The sequence below is a fragment of the Lemur catta genome, chromosome 1, assembly GCF_020740605.2.
Source record: "Lemur catta isolate mLemCat1 chromosome 1, mLemCat1.pri, whole genome shotgun sequence".
NCBI classification, from domain to species: Eukaryota; Metazoa; Chordata; class Mammalia; order Primates; family Lemuridae; genus Lemur; species Lemur catta.
Window position 1 is genome coordinate 199,164,908 of NC_059128.1, and position 19,193 is coordinate 199,184,100.

At 37.3% G+C, this 19,193-nt stretch overlaps 1 protein-coding gene across 6 annotated transcripts in view; it reads left to right on the plus strand.

Moving 5' to 3' along the window:
• FNDC3B (fibronectin type III domain containing 3B) overlaps positions 1 to 19,193 on the plus strand; it is a 322,862-nt gene that overhangs the window by 274,136 nt on the left and 29,533 nt on the right. For all 6 annotated transcript variants that reach the window (XM_045539669.1, XM_045539672.1, XM_045539671.1 and 3 more), the window contains 2 exons: positions 1,703 to 1,983; positions 15,247 to 15,459. In XM_045539669.1, the coding sequence (XP_045395625.1) occupies positions 1,703 to 1,983; positions 15,247 to 15,459 (494 nt within the window). The remainder of the gene's footprint in view (positions 1 to 1,702; positions 1,984 to 15,246; positions 15,460 to 19,193) is intronic.

Sequence of the window (19,193 nt, forward strand, 5' to 3'; positions counted from 1 at the left end):
ACTGATAATTGCCTGGTTTTGATCATTATTCTATGGTTATTTAAAGTGTTTATTAGAATTAGGGAAAGCAAAATGAGAGATATATGGAAGTTTCTCTGTACTATTTTTGAAACTCTTCTGTAAGTCTAAAATTAGTTCAAAATAAAAAAGGTTTAGAAAAAGTACGAAAAATACCATTTTGTTCATGATTTTCCCAGTGGGAAAGAAGTGAAGCACCTACTGTCAGCCAAACACTATGCCAGGATTTTACATGTTAACCGATTTAATCTTTACAGTAACTCTGTGAATTAGGTGTTACTGTCCCTATTTTCCAGCTGAGGAAACAGGCTAGAGAGCTTAATTTACCTAAGTTGTTAAATGATGGAATCAAAGTTTGAACTAAGCTCCAACTCTTCAAAGCCATGTTCTTGTCCTTCTATTATATGGTGACATAGAGCCTTAGTTGATACAAACATTGGGCTCCACTGTATCTTATTTTTCTGCCCCTACAATAAATATGTATCTAAAACAAAATCTCAAAATATATACTCATAAAACAATTTGTGATGTTAAAATTGAGTTGAAGTATTGTCATAAAACAGAAATAAATATAACAAAATATTACAGTAGTTTTAGCTGTGATTTGATAGCAATTAAATGCTCTTAGCTTGCTTCTATGAAATTACAAAGAAGTTGTAAGTTTTCTTGTAGACCTTTAAGAGTGCAGACTACTTTCCTTTAGTTTTGTAATTTGACCTCATAAGCTTTCCTGTGAAATAAATTAGAAGTGGGTTTTAGAGCAAATTCACTTTTGTAAGAAGTTTGCCAAATGATTTTCTCTTTATAAGAAAAAGATATTTTTGATAACATTTATTGAGCTCATATTCTGCAGCAGGTACTCTTCCAGTTGTCAAAAATACAACAGTGAACCAAACAGACAACCTTGGCCTTATATAACTTGCATTCAAATCAGTGAAGTAAATAAGTCAACTATATACTATGTTGGTGATAAGTGCTATGATGTAAGCCAAGACAGGAAATAGGAAATGAGGAGGCTCACAAGGGTTGGGCAGGGGGAGGGACCGCAAGTTTAAACGTGATGTTCAGAGAGGGTTCATAGGAAATATAACACTTAAGAGAAAGCCTGGAGGAGATAATTGAGCGAGCTGTGCAGATGTCTGGGGAGAAAGCTCTCTGAACAGGAGCAGCAAGTGCAAAGGCCCTGAGGTGGGAGCAAACGTGGTGTCCCAGTGGAACAGCAGGGAAGCCAGTGTACTAAGCAGAGTAAGTGAAGAGGGAGAGTTACAGGTGATGAAGTCAGAGTGCTAATGGATTTTTTTGAAGGGTAGTGGGGGTGAGCAGATCAGATAAAGTCTTGTAGGCTTTCTTAAGGACTTTGAAGTTTATTCTGAATCAGATGGAAGGCCACTGAAGGAATTTGAACTGAAGTCCTGACTCATGTTTTAGTGGTAGCATTCTGATTGCTGTGAATATAGACTGTGGGGCAAGGGCTGACACAGATCATTTTTTGGAAAGTAGTCATCATATTGAAGTAGACATTTTATAGGATTTATTTCTACCTGTGTAGAAATAAAATATAAATACCAGTTTATCTAAAGATAAACTGTATACTACTTTAGATTTATTTAATGGCAGCTAACTTGGAGGTGTTAGCATGTGCTAATGGTGTGATGTGGCTTTTGTCTCACTGTTCTGCTTATAGGCCTTCAATCAAGCAGGAGCAGGGCCGTACAGTGAACTTGTCCTTTGCCAGACACCAGCATCTGCCCCCGACCCTGTCTCCACTCTCTGCATCCTGGAGGAGGAGCCCCTCAACGCCTACCCTGATTCACCTTCTGTGTGCCTTGTACTGAACTGGGAAGAGCCGTGCAATAACGGATCTGAAATCCTTGCTTACAACATTGATCTTGGAGACACTAGCATTACCGTGGGCAATACCACCACTTACGTTATGAAAGATCTCCTTCCAGAAACCACCTACCGGTGAGTGCAAGTAGAAATAAAGCTGCATCAACACAGTAGCACATGGGGCTATAAGTTAAACCTCCAGGGGAAATTGACCGAGTGAATGTCATCTCCCAGCTGTTTCTAAGGGACCAGATGTCCAGAGTGTTGTTTTACCTTTGTCCCTCAAGTCAGAAGACCTATGAAAGAGTCACACTGGCTCAGGGACTCACTCAAAGGTTTTGTGTCCTCTCTGACCCACACCCATCTCTATCCCAAAGTAGACTCAAATCCTCAGGTCAGCCCTCTAAATGTTCAAGTTAGAAAGTATTATAAAAGGGCTTTGGGGGCAAGGTATTAGCCTAGGAGTTTTGCTTCTTCCTGACATTGTGCCTACCTTAGAGGAGGCTTAACGATTGTAAAGCCTTTAAGATTTGTAGAAGAGTGGAGGTATGTTGACTTTTATTAAACAACCTATAGTCAAATGACTTCTAAAAACAATCTAGAGCTCAAGAGCTGAAATAAAGGAACAGATTTTGGGAATCTTTGTTTAATAAGGAAATGTTAGTTATAGTTGAAATTGTCAAAAAGATCTTCTACAAAAGTATGATTTAAAAACATGTTAGAAGGTACCTCAAATGATAATTGTATTAAAGAGAAAATGAAATGGTTTAGTTACTGTAGCACCTATGGAAAGATGAGCTTATATTTGGATAGCAAAACCACCTCAAGAGTCTATTTAAAAATTATTTAATAGATGTAACAAATAATTTAATTCAGTTTTGTTTGTTTGTTTTTGAGACAAAATCTCACTCTGTTTCCCTGGCTAGAGTGCGATGGTGTCAGCATAGCTCACTGCAACCTCAAACTCCTGGGCTCAAGCAATCTCCTGCCTCAGCCTCCTGAGTGGCTGGGACTACAGGTGTGAGCCACCACACCCAGCTAATGTTTTTCAATTTTTGGTAGAGATAAGGTCTTGCTCTTGCTCAGGCTGGCCTCAAACTCCTGAGCTCAAGTGATCCTCCCACCTCAGCCTCCCAGAGTGCTAGAATTATAGGTATGAGCCACAGCACCTGGCCTTAATTCAGTATTAATATGCCTGCCAGGGCTAGTATATTGAGCTAAATGTGAAAAGAAAGTCACATTGGGAGGATGTCACCTTTTAACCTTGTAGCATGGCTTGGAAGATACCATTTTAGACAGATTGCATGGAAATTAAATAGCTTAAGAAAAGATAAATATTTGGCCTTTGTTAGTGTGATCTTAGCCAAAAAGAAAAAAAAATTGGCCCAAGCCTTCACTGGCCAACTCAATAAATTATAAATTGGGCATTTCATATTTAAAATATTAAAATAATTTATATTTAAGACCAATCTTTGTACGGCTTTAAGAATTTAGTTCTGTAGTATACAAGTGGGTACTATATAATAGAACTCTGGTCAACCCACAATCTTGTTCATTTAAGTTTCAAAAACACAATTGCAATAATTATAGTGAAATACAAAATGAATATTTCAGGGAGCTAAGGTTATAATTTTGGTCCAATCAATTTTTACCTCACCTTTTCTGTCCCCTAAATTGGTTAAAATATAAGTGAACAGGCTGGGCGCTGTGGCTCACACCTGTAATCCTAGCACTCTGGGAGGCCGAGGCGGGTGGATCACTCGAGGTCAGGAGTTCGAGACCAGCCTGAGCAAGAGCGAGACCCCGTCTCTACTAAAAATAGAAAGAAGTTATCTGGCCAACTAAAAATATATATAGAAGAAAAAAAATTAGCCAGGCATGGTGGCGCATGCCTGTAGTCCCAGCTACTCGGGAGGCTGAGGCAGGAGGATCGCTTAAGCCCAGGAGTTTGAGGTTGCTGTGAGCTAGGCTGACGCCACGGCACTCACTCTAGCCAGGCAACAGAGCAAGACTCTGTCTCCAAAAAAAAAAATAATAATAAGTGAACAGATCATGATGTTGTAGATAAAAAAAATGTGGAATGAAACATTTTAAGCAGGCCATTGAGCTTGGATAAAGGACTTACTTCTTTTGTTTGATTTTTTTATTTAACCTTCAACTTTTACATATTATTCTCACAGGGTTTGTTCTTTCTCTGTGTTGCCAGGACAGGATTGTGTACCTCTCTAGTAAATCTACTGATACAAGAAAAGGTTTTTCAGTGGATCTGTCATTTCTCCATTGGTGCTTGCTAATACACCCTGTAGAAATTTCATTGGAATTAAAATACTATTTTTAAAGGCAAATACATTTAAGTTTATAACAGAGTTTGAAGTTGAATTTGTGTTTTGGTTTGAAGGGAAAAAATATTATTAAAAATGGACACCAGACTTTTCTTTACATGCTTCTAGCCAAGGAGAGTCACAGACTTTGCAAGCTGAAAGATGGGTAGGATCAACTGGTGTCGCCCCTTCTCGGTCTCTGGCTTGAGCATCTTCAGTGACATGGGCAGTGGTTACATCTTCCACACAACAGGCAGTTCATTCCCTTTGTGAATAACTGTTTTTATGGTGTTTCTCTTATACTTTGTCAAAACCTCTATATATCTACAATCAGTTCAGTTGACTCTAGAACTTCCTCTGGAGCAGTGGTTCTCAAAGTGTGTTCTCTGGACCAGCAGTATTAACATCACCTGGGAACTTGTTAGAATGAAAAGTATCAGGTCCCACCCCAGATGTACTTAATCAGAAATTCTAGGGGAGAGGCCTAGCACTCTGTGCTTTAATTAGCCTTCCAGGAGATTTTGATGCATATTACAGTTTGAAAACCTCTGTCTTAGAGCAGTGATTCTTAAATGTCAATGTATATAAGAGTTGCCTGGAGAGCCTTTTCAAAATGTAAGTATCTGAGCCCCACCCCCAGAGGGGGCCTAAACATCATTATCTTATAATGTCAGCTGTCTCCTATTTAACTATCTTCACCATCATTCAAATTGTTTTCACTAGCGTGGGTTTTCTATAACCTCTTCCATTCTCTTCTCTGGACGATTTCTGTTTCTTTATGGCCTCTCTGAGGTGTAGTGCCCAGACCTCCAGAAATGGTCCGGCTGGCAAGACTGTCACCTTCTTTGTTCTTCTTACTGAGCAGTTAGTAAGGTTGCCTAAGATTACTTTTTTTAACAGTCTTATATTTCTGACTCATACTGAGCTGGCAAACAACTAAAACTTAAAGTAGATATGTTTGTTATGTTCATTTATACTCTTAATGCTTACTAAAAAGGAGACAAAAATAACATTTATTGAGTTCTTACTATATGTTAAGCACCATGTTAGGCTGCCAAGAAATGAATCATAAATCATGTTTTCATAACAAGATGAGGTGAGCTTTACTAGGAGACAAGTTTCTAGCAGTCACAGACTTGAGTCAGTCTTGACTTCAATCCTGGGTCCCTCACATATTGTCTCTGTGACCTTTGGCAAGTTATTTGAACTCTCTGGTCCTCAGTTTCCTGATCTATATAACGGGGGTGATAATTTTAGCTACCTAACAGGGTGGTGGTATATTGTAGATAAGAGTTCAGGTGCCTAATGTGGGGCCTAATACATAATAAATAAGTTATCGGTAAATTATCTGTTGTTAATATTTGATAGGGAAGAAACGAGCTGGAAAATTGGTTGTGACCAGATTATAGGTCAACTTATCTGCAGAAACCTGGCATTATCCTTAAGCAGTGGAAACATTTGAGGTTTTTTCCCTATCAAGGCAGGGCATGACTAAAGCAAGTCTAAGTGCCTGGAGACAGAATGGTAGCATTGGTATCAAAGGAGCTGTCAGGGGAAGGAGCTTGATTGAAGGCCATCTCTGACTCCCCCTTCAGGAAGCCTTCTCTGAATAACTTTACTCTGAGCACATCTTTTATCCTCAAAAGGGATTTTATGTATTTAAGGCATTATGTCATACTTCTTTAGAAGTTGTCTGATTATTCTCTTCTTTCATATTTTTTCTTTCTTAATTAGATGATTAATTATATGGTAGTCTGGGGTGAGGGTAGGGGAATTGTAAAAAGCCCATCTTTTGCCTTTTAGGCCTTTTGTCCCTTAACCCTTCACCTGGGGACCCCATCCTCAGTCTCGCTCACCCCCACACTCATTACGTCCTGAGTGCTGGAATGGCTCATCGTGATGAGGGAGGTCATCTTCCTGGTTAAGGACGGTTTGTTTTGAAAGTCATTCTTCTTTTAATATATTTAGTGTTGGAAATTGGATTGTGTACATGCGTATAGAGTGCACTGTAGAAGGCTGTGATCTTCTGCAGTAGAAATATATTTGGCATCTAGAATTAGATATTTTAATAGAGGATTTTCAATCAAAATTTATAAAGAATATGCTTCTTAATTTGATTCATTTAATCAATATTATTACGGTATTGATGGATATTGCAGACTCCTGGAAACTTGAAGAGATTTTTCATATCAGCCTGGCCAAGATAGAGTTTGCTCGGGGTTACATCACTTCCCCAAATTGGAAAGCAAAATTCCATTTCCTTTGTATTTAATTTGCGGAGCTTAAGATTTCAAAAACTGATATAATGCAAGTTAAAAACATAAAACAAAAAGACCTACAGATCTAAATTTCAAGATTAACATGTTGTCTTCAACTAAAGAGAAAACTTCCCAAATTTGGGTCTAGGATAGACTTTAATTAACTTAATAAAATAAGAAACTCAATTTGTATTTTCTGAGGTGGATTTTTGGAATTGTTCCTCAGGTTGATGTTTGTTTGTTCTTTAGTCCCATGTCACCTGTCACTGGAATTAGGAAATTATTTTCACATACTGTGTTTTTCACCCTAGAACAAAACAAACACTAACTGCCTTAGTTCTCGTTCAGCTTTCTCAGCCTCCTGTGCTCAGAGTTCTTAATATTTTCCCCAGAATACAACAAAAAATTGCCTCATTTCATTTTATCAGTTCCTCAGTTCCGTTTCAATTTTGAGTGCTACTTTATCATTAGAACTAATTAATGTTAGCTCAGTGCATCAGTTACACAGGAAAATATTTTTCGTGCATTTTTCCTAAAACAAAATGTGTTTTTGTAAAAGTGGAGGATGTTTAAAATCTAGGTAGTTGATTTCAGGGCCAATGCTGAAAAAGTGTTGAGTAAAGTGAAAATAAACTTGTTGACTTTTCTAAATTTAAAAAATGCAGTTGTTAAACTGAAAGTGTAGCTTGGATTAAAATTATCTTTTGATATTTGTAGCCACATCTAATCCAAGTTATGATAGGAAAGTATGGTATGCCAGAACACACGAAGGCCTTTGAGCCTAAAAGGACCGAGCTCACATCCAGATTTGACCTGTATCCAAAGTATAGGTCAGTGCACGTGACTGAACCTAGCTGAGCTGCAGTTCCTTCACTTATAAAATAGACAAAGTAATTCCTACTTTATGGGGTCAGGGTAGAAATTAGAGATAATATTGCATATTTCAAACCTAGGTTTCAATACCTACTAGCCACTTGTGTCAGTTAGATCAAGGTATATAACTGAGTTTAACTTCAGTTTCCTCATTCTAAAAGCAGAGATAATATTATAATAGCTCCGACTTTACAGCATACTCCCTGGAACAGAAGAGCAGGTTCCCAGTGTTTGTTGTGGTGGTTGTCGAAGCTAACATTTTTACCAGTTCCTGTGCTCTTTGTCTCACCCTCGCCTTCCTGAGGATATTAATAGTTTAAAAAGAAACCAATCCTTTTGACTGTTGTTACGTCCTTGGCCATTACTTGGAGGAAGGAAAAACAGATGGTATTAACAAATTTCTCATGTTATAAAGTTAGGTGGTGGTAATAGGGCAGCTAAAATGAAGATGCACGTGTGTGCCCAGAGCTGTACCAATCCTCATGCTGGCTCAACACATTTTTTTCACTATTGGAAAGGAATAACTGTCTCAAAAGAGGTCATAAAGTTAAAAACTCCGTAAGTTAACACTTCAAAATTTAAAAAAGTGTTTTGGCCACATTGAATCTTTTTCTGGTGTATCATGGAGTATAAAATTACAAAGTGCTTACCATATTCTTTAATTAAGTGATCCTGTTAGTAAATGCAGAAAAATGGCACTATCCCCATTTTACAGATGAGGAAACTGTTACTTAAAAGTGTTAGATAATATCCCCAAGGTCCCCAAAATGATGAGCAGGATTCCCAGAGAGGCTACACTACTAAAAATACTATGGTACAGAAATACTATATTATTTTTGGTGGCGGTGGTGGTGGGTGTGTGTGTTAAGGCTAAGATTATATGCCTAGCAAAACTTCTCAGTAAAAGATCAAAGAACCAGAGAGCTAAAGATGTAAGGCACCCAGTACCTACCAAAATACCATGGAGGCTTTGGGGAAATAAGTGAATTTACAAAAGAAACCAAATATCAAATCTAAATTTACTTTTACATCTTGATATTTGTAGCTTCTAAACTATTTTTGAATTCTTATAAGTGATTCAAATCTTTTACCATGTTTTTTTCTTGAGCAGAACAACAGCCTTAAGGAAACCCTTACCTCATTTCTTTTGTATATTAAAGTAGCTGAGGGCCATTTGGGCTACACAGAACAAAAGGATAGGGCCACCCGGAATATAAGGAGAGCCAGAGGATGGAAGAAAGCCTCTTGGCCACTGGACTCTCAGAATACCTAGAATAAAGGGAAGGAATGGTAGTTTGGACACTGAAAGGACCTTAATATAAACCTTGTAGGTGAGGAAATGTTACAGTATTGAGGAAAGACGAAGACTTAATATCTGGCTTAATTTTCCTTTTGCTGAGAAGAGAAAGAGGATAGCAGTTTGAACTATCATGATGGTAGAAACTTTTTGAGGAGATTGTCCCTCTCCAGTTGCTGAAAAGTTTGTTATGTTCCAATCATAGAAAGAAACTCTTGTATTAATACAGTAAAGCAATTTTATAAGACACAGGTGGGTGGCAAGGAAGAGTGTTAGTCTTCCAGTGTTATACTGAGAGACTTACATAGCTTCATCTACAAAAGACCTGTTACAGCCCTTGTGTAATAAAATCTGGGGAAAGTAAGGCCCTTTTTAATGGAGTTTTGCTGTAATTTATCAGAGGTAAGTATTTACTACATTCCAAACTGAGGCAGATATTCATCTAATTTGGGGTGATTATGAGTAGAGCTGCTGTGAACATTTGTGTTCAGGTTTTTATGTGAACATAGTATTAATTTCTCTGGAGTAAATACATAGGAATAAGATTTCTGGGTCATATGATAAGTAAGTATTTAACTTTATAAGAAAATGCTTTTCAGTGTGGCTATACCCTTTTACATTATCACCAGCCAAATATGAGAGTTCCAGTTGCTCCTTGCACTTTTTTATATAATAATATCTGGTGTGGTTTTAATTTGCATTTCCTAATGGCTAATGATGTCAAGCATATTTTCGTGTGCTCGTTTACTATCTGTATATCCTCTTTCTTGAAATGTCTGTTCCAGTCTTCTGCCCATTTTTTAATGGTTTATTATTTCCTTACTGTTGAGTTTTGAGAGGTCATTATACATTCTGGGTACAGATCCTTTGACAGATATATGATTTGCACATCTCACAGTCTGTAGCTTGTCTTCATTCTTTCAGTTGTGCAAAAGTTTTTAATTTTGATGAAATACAATTGTTCTTTTTTTTCATTTCATGTGAGATCATGCTTTTCATGTCATATATGAAAACCCTTTACCTGGAAAGATTTTCTTGTTTTTTTTTTGTTTTTTTTTTCTTAAAAGTTTAATAGTCTACATTTAGATCTGTGGTCCATTTTGAGCTAAATTTTGTATAAGGTATGAGGTTTAAGTTGAGGTTTACAGGTTTATTTTTTTTCCTATTGATATCCAATTATTCCAATACCATTTGTTGAAAAAGACTGTCCTTTCTCCATTGAATTGCTTTTGTACTGTTGTCAAAAGTTAATTGGACTCCAATACAATAATCATTGGAAACCTCAGCACTTCGTTTTTAGCCTTGGACAAATCATCAACATAGAAAATCAACAAAGAAACATAGGACTTAACCTGCAGTATAGACCAAATGGACCTAATAGATATTTACAGAATGTTTCATCCAACAGCTGCGCATACACATTCTTCTCCTCAGCTCAGGGATCATTCTCAAGGTAGGACCATATGTTAGGACACAAAACAAGTCGTAAAAAATTCAAAAAAATTGAAATCATACCAAGTATTTTCTCTGACCACAATGGAATAAAACTAGAACTCAATAACAAGAGGAACATTGGAAGCTATTCAAACACGTGGAAATTAAACAATATGCTCCTGAATGACCAGTGAGTCAATGAAGAGATTAAGAAGGAAATTTTAAAATTTCTCAGAACATATGAAAATGAATACAAACATATCAAAACCTATGGGATAGAGCAAAAGCAGTAATAAGAGGAGAGTTTATAGCAATAAGTGCCTACATCAAAAAAGCAGAAAAGCTTCAAATAAATGACCTAACAATGCTTCTCGAAGAACTAGAAAAATAAGAGCAGACCAAACCCAAAATTAGCAGAAGAAAAGAAATAATAAAGGTCAGAGCAGAAATAAATGAAATTGCAACTCCATCAAAAAAATACAAAAGAACAGCAAAACAAAAAGTTGGGTTTTGGAGAAAATAAAATTGACACCTTTAGCTGTAGTAACTAAGGAAAAAAAGAGAGACGACCCAAATAAAATCAGAGATGAAAAAGGAGACATTACCACTGATACTACAGAATCCCAAAGGATCATTAGATACTACTGTGAGCAACTATATGACAATAAATTGGAAAACCTAGACGAAATGAATAAATTCCTAGACACATACATCTTACCAAGATCAAACCAGGAAGAAATCCAAAACCTGAATAAACCAATAACAAGTAACAAGATAGAAGCAGTAATAAAACGTCTCCCATCAAAGAAAAGCCCAGGACCTGATGACTTCTCTCCCAAATTCTACCAAGCATTCAAAGAAGAATTAATATCAATCCTACTTTAACAATTTCAAAAAATCAAGGTGGGAATAATACTCTCAAACTCATTCTATGAAGCCTATATCACCATGATACCAAAACCAGAAAAAGACAACCAAAAAAAAGTAGAGGCCAATATCTCTGATGAACATAGATGCAAAAATCATCAACAAAATACTAGCAAACCGAATTCAACAACACATTAAAAAGAGATTGTTCATCATGATCAACTGGGATTCCTAGGGATGCAAGGATGGTTCAACATTTGCAAATCGATTAATGTGATACATCATATCAACAGAATGAAGGACAAAAACCATATGATCTTTTCAACTGATGCTAAAAAAGCATTTGATAAAATTCAACATCCTTTCATGATCAAAACTCTCAAAAAACTGGTAATAGAAGGAACTTAACACAATAAAAGCCATAGATGACAGACCCACAGCTAGTATCATACTGAATGGGGAAAGACTGAAAGCCTTTCGCCTAAGATCTGGAACAAGACAAGGATGCCCACTTTCACCACTGTAATTCAACATAGTACTGGCAGTTCTAGCTATAGCGATCAGAGAAGACAAAGAAATACAGGGCATCCAAATTGGAAAGGAAGAAGTCAAATTACCTTTGTTTGCAGACAATATAATATTTTATCTAGAGAAACCTAAAGACTCCACAAAAAAAAAAACTAATAGAACTGATAAACAAATTCAGTAAAGTTGCAGGATACGAAATCAACAAAATCAGTAGCATTTCTATATGCCAACAGGAAACAATCTGAAAAAGAAACGAAGAAAGTATTAATAATCCCATTTACAATAGCTACAAATAAAATAAAACACCTAGGAATAAACTTAATCAAAGAAGTAAAAGATCTCTACAATGAAAACTACAAAAAAACATTGAAGAAAGAAATTGAAGAGAACACAAAAAAAAATGGAAAGATATTCCATGCTCATGGATTGGAAGAATCAATATTGTTTAAATGTTCATACTGCCCAAAGCAATCTACACATTCAATGCAATCCTCATCAAAATACCAATGACATTCTTCAAAGATTTAGAAAAAATAATTCTAAAATTTATATGAAACCACGAAAGACCCAGAATAGCTAAAGCCATCCAGAGTAAAAAGAAAAAACTGGAGTAATCACATTACCTGACTTCAAATTATAGTACAGAGCAATAGTAACCAAAACGGCATGGTACTGGCATAAAAACAGACACATAGATCAGTGAAACAGAATAGAGAGCCCAGAAATAAATCCACACATCTATAGTGAATTTATCTTTGATAAGGGTGCCAAGAACACAGGGAGAAAAGGACAGTCTCTTCAATAAATGATGCTGGGGAAACTGGATATCCATAGGCAGAAGAATGACACTAGACCCTTATCTCTCGTCATCCACAAAAATCAAATCAAAATTTGATTAAAGACTTAAATCTAAGGCCTGAAACTACTGAAGGAAAACATTGGAGCAATGCTTCAGGACGTTGGTCTATCTGACAAGGGTCTCTTTTTATTTAGGGAGGTCTTCTTTAATGTTTTCAACAGTGTTTTGTAGTTTCAGTTTTAATTACTTTCTTTCCTGTCTACATGCCTTTTTTTTTTTTTTTTGGCACTAGCTGGTACTTTTAGTAAATGATGTTGAGTAGTGGTGAGTGAGAACAGACATCCTTGCCTTGTTCCAGATGTTAAAGGAAAAGCATTTAATCTTTCACCATTAGTATGATGTTAGCTGTAGGTATTTTTGCAGATGCCCTTTTTCAGATTGAGGAAGTTCCCTTCTGTCCTTAGTTTTCTGAGAATTTTTATCACGAATAGATGTTGGATTTTGTCATATGCTTGTTGTCCATCAATTGATATGATCATGTGGTTTGTTTTCTTTTGACTGTTAATATGATGGGATTGTCTAAGGGCTAGGGAATGATAGAATGGAGAAAGGGGGGTAAAAGAAAGAGGGGCCAGGCATGGTGGCTCACGCCTACAGTCTTAACACTTTGGGAAACTGAGGCAGGAGGATTTCTTGAGGCCAATAGTTGGAGGTCAGCATGAGCAACATAGTGACACCCCATCTCTACAAAAAACAGAAAAATTAGCTAGGCATGGTGGTGTGTGCCTGTAGTCCTAGGTACTCAGGAGGCTGAGGCAGGAAGATCGCTTAAGCCCTGTTTGAGGTTGCAGTGAGCTATGATGACATCACTGCACTCTAGTCTGGGTGACAGAGTGAGACCCTGTCTCAAAAAAAAAAAAAGAAAAAAGAGGAATGGGGTATTTCCTATTTTCCCTATTCTCTCTCTGAGCATTCAGAGACCCTTTTCTCTCTCTTTAAGCCAGTCTTTTCCTGAAGCTCCATTCATGCATGTGTTCACTCCTGGAATCAGGCTGCGCTGAGTCCAGGCTGGGAGATTATGGAGGGAAAAAATGGTAAACTCACTGCTGGTTTGGTGATGATTTGAATTATGTACTTCCCCAAATTTGTCAGGTACTATTTACTTTTCATAATTCTTAAAAACTACTCCATTTATTTGGTCCAGGTCTAATAGCTGCATTCAGTGAGGGAGACCGGGTGGAGTAGCTGAGATTTCCATCTCACCTAAAATTAATCTTTCTTTTTTTTTTTTTTTTAACAATCTACAGGCATATCATTCAGTTGACTTGATCACTTGTATAATCTTTAAATTTGAAAGATTTAGGCTAATTTGAGATCAGATGATAAATTTAGATATTGTGATAAATAATGTTTTCTATTTACATATAAGCATTAATTGCTGTAAATGAGAAGTACATAATATTAAATTATAAGGACATTTTAAACTAATACACTAATCCTAAGAATTTATCTTTTTGTCCATATTTTTTGTTATAATGTTGCCTTGAAAACACTGTGTTTCGAATTTCAAGTGTAAATATTAGAAACTTTTAAAGCTGATGACACTATGCTCAGTCACCTCAGTGAGATGCCTGCGTACCTAGCAGGTATGGAGGGCTCGGAGTGAGTCCTGGAGAGATGAGAGGAGATGTAGACCTCAGAGTGGTGAAGCTGTGGCAATGTGTAAAGTTGGTTGAGAATTTTAGGAAATACCTGCATCATACAGAAGAAAAGGAAAAGAGCAAGGTTGGGGGAGATCTCTGGTTAGAGCAGCAGAGGAGAAATACCCTTGTTAGGAGTATGTAGGCCACCGAATGCCAGGAAGAAGCAAGCTTCAAGAACGTACAGTCACTGCATGAAGGGGTGCTGAGGATGAGGATGGAGCAGTGCCATCAGTGTGCAGTTTGATGACCTTGGAGAACTGTTTCAATCAACTAGTAAGGAAACAGAGGAACAAAAAAAAATAGGAATAATATTCCCACTGAATATATAAAATAATATTTTATATATACATTTTAACTCCATTTGATTTTAAATCCCTAGACCATAAGGGCAGGGTTAATATATTTTAGTTACGCATAACTGTGTTGCACATAGTAAACATCCAGCTAGGATTTTTGCGCATCTGACTAACACCCTGTTGCTAGCAGTATCTGCATACTTAGCTCTGGTTAAGCACTTGCAGAGATTGTCGGGTAAGGCTGGCAAAAGTGAAAGGTGAAATGTTCTGTTGAAGAGTTGCCATGCTTTGTTTTTGACTCTAAAGGAGACTCACTTATTCTCGTATTTAATTTACTCTTTATAGGTTTTATAGTTCATCTACTTCCAAAACTGACTTCAAGGTAGTTTAAGGGAAGCTAGAGCAAAATATAAAAGCATGTCTTTAGGATGTCTTCCCTCAGGCAACAAATTTTTTTTTTTTTTAATTGAAGAGCTAAAACAGTCTGAGCACAGTGGCTCACACCTATAATCCTAGCACTCTGGGAGGTTAGGCTGGGAGGATCACTTGAGCTCAGCAGTTAGAGACCAGCCCGAGCCAAGAGCGAGACCCTGTCTCTACCAAAAATAGAAAAAATTAGCTGGGTGTGGTGGCGTGGGCCTGTAAGTCCCAGCTACTTGAGAGGCTGAGGCAGGAGGATTGCTTGAGCCCAGGGGTTTGAGGTTACAGTGAGCTGTGATGCACTCTAGCTATGATGCACTGCACTCTAGCCCAGGTGACAGAGTGAGACTCTGTCTCCAAAAATAACCTAAAATATCTTACTACTGTGCTTTTTTTGCTGTTTTTTGGAATGGAGAATGTAATCTGTCCTCTGAGCCTACCCAGCGCTCTATTTGTCTTGAGTTACTTTAACTTGGTTTTCTTTATTCTACAATATTGCTTTAGGGGCAAGTAGCAAATACTCCATTCAGTGTTTTATTTCAAATGAAACATTGCTGCTTCTTAAACCTGCATTGTCTGTATTTTTTTTTTCCTTTCTCTAGGATCAGAATTCAGGCTATAAATGAAATTGGAGCTGGACCGTTTAGTCAGTTCATTAAAGCAAAAACTCGGCCATTACCACCCTTGCCTCCTAGGCTAGAATGTGCTGCAGCTGGTCCTCAGAGCCTGAAGCTAAAATGGGGAGACAGTAACTCCAAGACACATGCTGCTGACGACATGGTGTACACACTACAGCTGGAGGACAGAAACAAGAGGTGAGGGGTGTAAGGACGCATGCCATGCTTTGGCTTGTGGGCTGAAATCTTCCTTGTTCATTCTTTCTTTCTCATTCTTAATTACTTGCTATAAAATGTTCTTCCTTCTTGTTCAAAGATTTCCCATGTATTTGAGTCCTACATTTTATACCCCGAGTTTTACTCTCTGTTCTCTGTTTGGAATTTCTAAACATTCTAAAGATCCTGGTTTCCCTACATGTGATAATATGTACTTTTTTTTCTTTCACAAAGCCAGATAATTGAGAGAAATTATCTAAAAAGAAAATTGTTCAATTCAAGTCCACACTATTTGATAGCTTTATATTAGTCACGCGTGCAGAGGGAAATAAGACTCAGGAAGAGATGTTACCTCTTTAAATATTCAGTGACCATCAGGACAAACATGTTTACCAGTCTGAAATAGCTGTGGGTGATGTACAGATGGGGATTGTACTCTGTAACTATGGGCAGTGCAATATCAAATTAACCAGAGCAAATAGGAGATTCTTTATAAGACTCCAGGAAACACTCTTGGCTATAGAAATTAAATCCTGCCTTTCACATAGTATTTGTTTAACCTAATTTCATTTCCTCTGAAAATGGCCGATCAGAAGACAGGCAGCCAAACTGTATTTAGAAATAATCAGATGTCAAGCAAAAGTTAATGGTGACAGAATGTTCTGTTACCAAAAGTCCTAATTGGAGAATCAGCATAGGGGCTGGGAGATCACCATAAAACCAAGACAGCCAACACGCTGCTACTTCCCTGCTTACTTACTGAAGCGCAAAGCCAGTGTTAGCGTGGAAGCATTTCTATCATTTCCTTTTGTGCATCACAGTATTCTGTTCCTTTACCTGGGGAACCGGTGCTAGTTACCCAGAAACCTCCAGTCTGTCCTCCACTCCCCACTCTGTAGTCCGGCACCTTGATTGATATCAGTGCAGTGGAGCCCTGTGTGCCTTCAGCAGAGACCAAGATCAAGACAAACACAAGGCCTGGTTCCAGAAGCATAATATCAACTCACAAATGGTCATAGAGCATTAGTACCACAGGAGAAAAGTGCGCTGGGAGTTTGGAAGAGGCAGAGACCATCTCGTTGCAAAGATCAGGAAAGACTTCTTGAAAGTGGTGGCATTTGAACTTGACTTTGAAGGACCTAGCAAACCCGATAGAATGACAACAGAAGAACAAAAAGTAATTGATTGTGCTATTGGAGACTAGTCCTAGTGTTAGAAAGCACAGAGAAAGTAAGGCTTCTTTTGATAGATGCATTAGAGATTAAATTGATACTCATACAAGATCATTCATCTTACTGTGCTTTGTGCCTTTGGATATGTTTTCACAGGCTCATTATTTTACTGGCAGGGGACTCCTCAACCAGAGGGGGCTGGTGCAAGAACGGGAGTTAGGAACTTACAGAAATCACCGTATATAGATACAGCTAGCATTGGGGGAAATTTTTAAATTAGTCTTTTTGTTTTTCCCCAGGCTTGTGGCTTCCTTCCATTGGTGGTAGAGAGAACCTTACTTAGAGAATACCTTCTAGTTGTACTGTTGTAGAAAAAAGTGAAGCACAGAAAAGTTGTTGAAGCTGGTAGCTGAATTGAGATTAGAGCCCATGCTTCCTGACTCTCGGTGTACTGCCTCTAGTGCTGTCTCCAGAAATGTGGGAAGTGACTGCCCTGCCCCAAGCCAAACACCCCCATCTTGCTGCGGTCCTGCCCCATGTGGGGCAGCCATGCAGTGGTGCCTCATACAGACAACTGTACAGATGTGTGGTCTGATCCAGAGTTTTATGTTATACAGAGCAGCTTCTGGGCACAGAACAAAAGTCCCACAAGCACTTTTCCAAATGAGTGTGCTGTTACAAAATCTTTAAATATGCCAGATAGAAAATAGTGCAGAATCTGGTAATCAATACATGCTCTTTCTTCCAAAAAAAAAAAAAAAAAAAAAGCCAAAGGTTTGCCTGGTTAATAAAATAAATGACTTGCCTAGATTTAAACGGCAATTTAAGAAAACTTACCATTAGGAACAGTATTTTTCTTAATTTTATGAGCTAGAGTCCAAATTTATCTCTTTAAAATTAGATTTGTCAGTGCTCTCAGAAAGTTATTAAAGTGATGGGAATATAGAACATAATGAATTCTCATTCTATTTGTGCAGTAATTTTCCCAGGATTTAACAGAATGAAAACAGCCTAATTTTAGTTTGAAGATGACCTTCCTTAGTGTCTTGAAACTGAACTCTTGTAGTGAGTAGCCCTTTGTATCCACGGCTTAAACTTTGGATCTTGATACAAAAGAATCAAAGAGAAATAATTTGAGTTAGATACATCATAATACTTGTTATTAGTGTAGTGTTTGTCAGTTCTAGTCTCTTCAAGGTTCTTTAGGACCTGGCCTCTCTGCTTAAAAGGCACACTATCGTCTTCCCAAGTGGCAGCTGTCTTTTCCATTGAACCTGTTATTAGAGGAGTTTCTAGTTGTGGCTCTTGGGAAAAGTGCACATATTCTTTAACATATGTGTTAATTTCATTAACCACCAATAAGTTCTTACTATGGAAAAAAAAGCATATATTCTGCTGGTCTTGGCCAAGGTAAGAACTAGAGATAGATTTAACTGTGGTTTTAATTTACTTTCTTACGTATGAGTCCTCAAAATATTTCTTTTGCCATGAGCACTTTACTAATAGTCATCGTGGACGTTTTGAAGGAAAGTTGTCTGAGCTGTATGGCTGTCCTAGTCAGCAGTGATAGTATTCCTAACTCTTAAAATGTATTTTGCAATGGAAGCACAATGAAATTTAATAACTCCATGCTTGGTAATAGATTGAAGAGTTATTGATTTTGGCCATTAAACTATTGCTCTCACATTTTTCTCATCTATAAAATAAAGGGGTTAGACGATGATTTCCCGCCTTTTTTCACCTTAAAGTAACAAATCCTTATAGATTATTTGTGAACTAAGTCCTTTACAAAAAGATATCCATTGTTAGGAAATGTTATCTCTTTTTCTTCATCTTTTTAGCTTCTGCTATTCACAACTAAGAAAATAAGATACTAACTTCCCTTAAGAGTGACAACTTAATGTCCAGAACTCCTAAAATTTTTCATCTATGATATGCTAATTTAATGATGTTTATATTTATGTACCTCTCAATTTAAAAATTTGAAATGACCAGGATATTTACAGATACAATGTTTGGCAAAAAATATATTTTTAAACTTTCTAAAGGAAACTTCTATTTATTGTGTACCTACATAGGGCCAAGCATTGAGAGTTTTATCTGCATTATTTAGTTCTTGAAGAAAAAGTGAAATAGTTTTTAGAAAGACAATGGGATTTCTACCAAAGCCTTCCACCATTTAGGTGAAAAAATATATTGTTTTTGAAAAGTTGAAATGATTTCAGCGTATGATTATTGGAGTTTTATACATGAAAATCAAAGAAATGTGCTTAAGTATTGGATAGGGAAAGATGACTAAGATATATCCCTGCCCTTAAGGAGCAGTCTGGTGGGGGTGGTAGAAGAGACAGATGCATTAAAAGCAAATGATGATGTGGAAGTCTGGAAGACTGACACCGGCACAGAGTGTGGAGGGAGAATAGAAGAATAGTATCTAAGATAGGCCTAAAATTAAACGAACAGAGGAAGGCTTCTTAGAGAAGGTAACAGATTGGGTGAGTCTGAAAAGGGTCCCGATCTTATAACCTCATGCCTGAGAGCCTT